Source organism: Calidris pugnax, unplaced genomic scaffold, assembly GCF_001431845.1.
Source record: "Calidris pugnax isolate Ruff unplaced genomic scaffold, ASM143184v1 scaffold51, whole genome shotgun sequence".
NCBI classification, from domain to species: Eukaryota; Metazoa; Chordata; class Aves; order Charadriiformes; family Scolopacidae; genus Calidris; species Calidris pugnax.
The window spans coordinates 3,957,218-3,963,217 of NW_015090797.1; the positions used below are offsets into that span (position 1 = coordinate 3,957,218).

Genomic DNA, 6,000 nt, shown 5'->3' on the forward strand with positions numbered 1-6,000 from the left:
CACTGCCAGGAAAGTCTTATGGGCCCAGCAACTTTATCACCTACACCATTAAATTGTTACCACATCTCACTGGTACAGCTGGCAGTAAGGGACACCACCACATTCACAAACCATTCTCAAACTGTTTCTAAGCACACTTAAAGAACTGGAGACGGTCAAGGACAATTCCTCAAAAGCAGTGCACTTATTGTCTGTCCTGTTTCGGAGGGTAAGAATTTAACAGTATGGTTTTTCATTTAACCATTTAACCATAATTCCATTCATTTAATTCATGGAATTTAACAGTAAGTTTTTCCATGTCAACTGGACACATTGCTCGTAACATTTAACTTAAGAGCAGAGGTATAAATAAATTAATACATAGGCAAGTATATATGCCTAATTTTAAGAGCACTGATGAGCTAACATTAAAATGAATAAACATCTGGACATGTCAATGCTTATCCTTCTAATTCCTGTATACTGATGACAAAATTACGACATTAAAATCATTTCACTATTCTCACATTATTTTAAATAAAGGTGAATGAAGCAATATAAAATTTCCTATCAAATTAATGTCTATACTGTAAACAAAGATATCACACTAGTTCTTGCACCTCAGATTCTTCTAGTATCTATGCTGCAGTTGCAGAAACCTCCCTGTGGAGTATTTAACAGCATTTGTGGAATACTAATCTAAGATAGTTTTCCTGATGTGCTGCTATGATGACATTATTGTCAGTATAGGAGATAAATTATTTAAATATAACTTGTTGTGCATGTAGCGATCAGATCCTCTTACTGCAGTGCAGACATATGCAAAAATTATTAACATTTGGAAAACATTTCTCCAGCAAATTGAATTATTTAAACGATATTAATCATGTTCTCAGAAAAGTTAATGGGAAGATTTTACTGTACTTTAAAATGGTATATACTGCATTCTTTCTTCATCTACCTACCCGCTTTTTTAGCTTCCCGTTATTCTTGTTTCTATTCTATATAGGTTAGGAAAACATTGTGTACTGCTAGAGAAAGAACCATAACATTTTCAGATTCATGTCTCTCAATATGAGAGTAAAGAAATTTTTTAATCAAAGATTTGTTACGTATTCAGGAAAAAACATTGTTCACTATAAATGACAGGAAATGGCACACAGCTGAATTTTACTACCTACTCAAGACTAGTAACAAGAACTGGTTTTGAGACAATTGATATAATTGGAGCAATTTGACCGTGTATGCTTCTGAATCTTCACATATGAATTTACTGATCTTTACGATATATTGACATTACATTATGATATTGTATTACATTTATTTTAAAAAGATAGTTTGATTTGCCAAAACTGTTAAGTAGGTGAAAAACACGTTGTGACCAGTAAATGAACCTTCCGGGCACTATTTTGGAGAGTACACATGACATGAACTTAAGTTTTTATAAAAATCAACATAATATCCCATTAAAAAAAAAAAATCCTTGTTCCTATAAAGATAAAATGCACTCAGTCATTTTCAACCATAAATGTACCTTTTGAAAGAATTTCTCCACCTTTAATTCTAACTCTTGAATGTGATGAATGGCTTTGTTAACACAGGGTGATGGAGTATTTACAAAAGCACAGCTCTGTCTCCTTGAGGCGATCCACTTGTTCTTATCTGGAGAGAGAAAGAGAATACAGAAGGTTGCTAAACTTCAAGTGTGGATGTCCTAGTTTGAGAGAGAACAGAACCATGTGTGAAATCTTCTCATACCTGATTTTCTTCCTTTAATTTGAAACTTGGTAAATTTTGATCTTGAAATTGACTAAGAGAATGTAACAGTAAATTTTAATAAAAATCAACATAGTATCCCATTAAAAAAAAAAAACTTGTTCCTATAAAGATCAAATGCACTCAATCATTTTCAACCATAAATGTACCTTTTGAAAGAATTTCTGACATGAACTTAAGTTTTTATAAAAATCAACATAATATCCCATTAAAAAAAAAAAATCCTTGTTCCTATAAAGATAAAATGCACTCAGTCATTTTCAACCATAAATGTACCTTTTGAAAGAATTTCTCCACCTTTAATTCTAACTCTTGAATGTGATGAATGGCTTTGTTAACACAGGGTGATGGAGTATTTACAAAAGCACAGCTCTGTCTCCTTGAGGCGATCCACTTGTTCTTATCTGGAGAAAGAGAATACAGAAGGTTGCTAAACTTCAAGTGTGGATGTCCTAGTTTGAGAGAGAACAGAACCATGTGTGAAATCTTCTCATACCTGATTTTCTTCCTTTAATTTGAAACTTGGTAAATTTTGATCTTGAAATTGACTAAGAGAATGTAACAGCTACATCTATTACTATGTTCACTCCGTACACAAAATGTTATTTCTTTTTGAATATAATCTCAAATACAAGGAGGGAGATTCAAAAATGTTTGAAGAATATAAAGTAATAAAATGGAAGACATGATAAAGTGGGCTTTCAAAATAGGTAGGTTCAAAATACAATTTGCCATAACTAATTGTACATAATTTCATAGAATCATAGAATCATTAAGGTTGGAAGAGACCCTTGGGATCATCGAGTCCAACCATCTACCCTACTCTACAAAGTCCTCCCCTACACCATGTCCCTTAGCACTGCGTCTACACGGCCCTTAAACACAGCCAGGGATGGTGACTCCACCACCTCCCTGGGCAGCCTGTTCCAATGCCCAACCACTCTTTCAGTGAAAAATTCCTTCCTAATGTTCAGTCTAAACCTACCCTGTTGGAGCTTGAAGCCGTTCCCTCTCGTTCTATTGTTAATTACCTGTGAGAAGAGACCAGCACCAACCTCTCTACAGTGTCCTTTCAAGTAGTTGTAGAGAGTGATGAGGTCTCCCCTCAGCCTCCTCTTCCTCATACTAAACAGCCCCAGCTCCTTTATCCCAAATTAATCGGGTTTGATAATTTTATGCAGTCCTCTGCATTGATTATGTGCAAACAATAAAACAATATCAGAACCCAAAAAGGCAAAGGTGGTAGCTACTACAGAAATGCCCAGAAAAAAACAGGAAAAGTCACAGGGCCTTAGAGGAGGCCTTAGACTACTCTTCTTTGTGCAATACTTAGTTCAGCAAATGTTGGCTTCAGCCTTATTGAAGGGATGAAGTTCCAGAACAGTAGTTCCCATGCTGGGAATTTAAAGCTACATGACATAAATGAACTGTTTTATGAGAACGTGCAGATTTCACAATTATGTCTTCTCTAAACTCTCTTAGCCTTATAACCACATAAATAAATGATACCATAGCACACTACTGAACATTAACTACTTAATGAATACACAGAATGGGAATCTGACTGCGGAGGTCACTAATGAAAGGTGTCAGGAACCAGAACAAGACACTGAAACTTTGTAGTAGAGCTATTAAAAAGTCTAAGAAGCTGTCCTACAAACATGAAACATTAATCTAATTACCTTCAGGGGGATACAGTGCTTTAATGTGCCTTGGAGATGAACCAAAAATAACAATAACAGTAATAGGGATTAAACTGTATAATAGAATCAGATAATCTTCATATACAGGCTGTGGATTTGAGGTGTTTGTTGTTTTTTTTTTTAAAAGTATTATTTCTTAATGTTTTAATTAAACTGTGAGCCCAAAACAAAAGTTTGTAGGTTATGTAAGGCTCTTTTACTTTAGTTTATCATAAACAGACTTACTGGAAAAGAAATGATGGTTTGCAAGATTTTTTTGAAAAAGACAGCCCACTGAAATGAATAACAAAACCTATTTCACAGGATCTTGTTCTGCCCTTTTCCTAGAGCCAGGAACCTTCACAGGATTCCTAGGCAGCACGATCCTAACAAAGTATATACAGACTTTGTATCTTTTTCAGATTTTGAAGCCAATATTAATTTAGTCTAGTTGCTTCTACTGTTATTATTCTTATGTTTTACTACATTAACATTAATGTTGTTGTAATATTTTCTTCTACATCACTAATGGAACTAAGTATACCACCATTAAAAAAATATATTAATTTTTTTGAACAGCTTTAATAAAAATAGATTACTCTCTTACTGCTTTGGTAAATGTAAATGTTTATAGATGTAAGTCTTCTAATCCCATTGCACAGGCAAGCTAGAAATACACCTCAGTGAGAAAGTGGTATTCTTTATCATTTCCTTAAAATCTAAAAATTAAACTTAAATTCAATACAGCCAATTTTGTTTTCAGATAGAAAACTGAACTATGATTAGACGATGGAGCGACACCAGTAAGTTTATCACTTACACTCAAAGAGTACAAATGCACCATTTTTATGACGATTTTTCAAGCAGTGTGCTATAAAAACCAAAAAAGAGGACTAGTATGATATAACATTGCAAATACAAAATATAAAATAATTTCTTATATCTTAAATTTAAGCCCTTCATTGAACTATTTGAAAACTGTATAATAGAAGACTTATCTGACGTACCTTGAGATGACTCGTTACTTTCCTTAGAACAACAGGAAAATGACTGTGTTTCAAACATTATTGCTGGTAGTACTTTTCAGCCTAATGATTAGAAAAATAATAATATATATATACATATGTACATACGTATATACACATTTTAAAAACTCTTATTTTCATCAGCAAGCAAATGTATTCCATCAGTGATATATCTACAGTATTTTTAAAGGTTAGCAATTTTCACTTTTCCTACTAAGGGAAAAGTAGCAATTAAACAGTTGATGGCAGTACAAATCACATAGTGGATCCTATTTAAGTAATAAAATTACAGTAAATGAAAAACAAGACTGCCAAATTTCAACGTATGTGGCCTGGCTTCTTAAATTATACAGGTTATTTTGGAGTGTATCAAGACAATGGTAGACAATACTAACTAAAAAAATGGGAAAAACAAAATGGATAACCCGTAAGATTAATTTTAATTGAGAAATTGTCAAAGGAAGTGAGGTCCATAAACCAGTAAACACTGTCGTCTCAACGAACAGGAAACACATATGAGAGGAAAATAATCTACCTATTTGCATATAAACTTGTAACTCAGATTTACTTCAATAAACAAAACCAATATTATTTTTTTATAATTTACATAATTCAGAAATTCATATTTATTTATAATTTACATAATTCAGGCTGAAAACTTAGGTGGTTAAGCCTCAGGACATCAAGCTGAGGTAACTTACCAAATATTTTATTACCCTTAAAATTCATACATTTGACTACTAACCATATTGCCATACAGAGATCTAGGTGGACACCTCCCTCACCCTATCCCCTCCCCAATTGTGCAATTAGCATATTAGAAGTCCACAATAAATTGTGGCTTCCAACTATCAACCTACAAAAACTGACTAGTAAAAAAGCAAAAAAAACCCCAACACCTATATTACTCTATTCATCAATATAAAATACTGGAAACAAATATGGCATAGATCATAGATTTTAGCATTTCATATTCTTGTAAGTAGCATTATTGGGGAAAAACAAAACAAAACAAAAACAACCTAAAATCAGTTTATTTCAAATTTCCTGAAATGGAAAATAGTTGCCTGAGAGCCCAACTGGGTGGATGGACAGAGAAAATACAGAACAAGACTGAAATATGCTCTTTACCTCTCCACACCTCAGATTATTGATCCACCGAACTCCAGTCTGTTCCAAAGAGATGTTAGAAGAACGTAAGTGTACTAAGCTTGCCAAAATAAATGCTGAATCCACAGCTGATGTTCTACATGAACCTCCATGCACTGCAATGCAGACCGCATTACTGCTCTGTTACCATAACAAACCAAATGACTTGGAAACCCTGAACAATATCAACAAAACCTTTCAAACTAAAGATATGGAAAAGATTTTTTTCATAAAACATATAACTAAGTTTCAAGTCACCACATTTACAACTGTGCAACTCTCCCTAGGTAATGTATGGAAATTACATTACAAGAGCCATTCTTGCATGTCGTTTGCATGTTAATACCTTTTTTTTTCCAAGTTTGGTGGCTTTTCCAGTTTCCTGAAAC

General features: G+C 33.5%; 1 protein-coding gene across 1 annotated transcript in view; it reads right to left on the minus strand.

Annotated features, from left to right (window-relative positions):
- The window catches only part of CCDC178 (coiled-coil domain containing 178), a 161,368-nt gene extending 155,720 nt beyond the window's left edge, over window positions 1-5,648 (minus strand). The window contains exons 1-3 of the mRNA XM_014936908.1: window positions 5,594-5,648; window positions 4,445-4,525; window positions 2,032-2,159 (exon numbers count right to left, since the gene is read on the minus strand). Of these exons, the coding sequence (XP_014792394.1) occupies window positions 2,032-2,159; window positions 4,445-4,502 (186 nt within the window). The 5' untranslated portion in view covers window positions 4,503-4,525; window positions 5,594-5,648. The remainder of the gene's footprint in view (window positions 1-2,031; window positions 2,160-4,444; window positions 4,526-5,593) is intronic.
- Window positions 5,649-6,000: the final 352 nt, after the last annotated feature.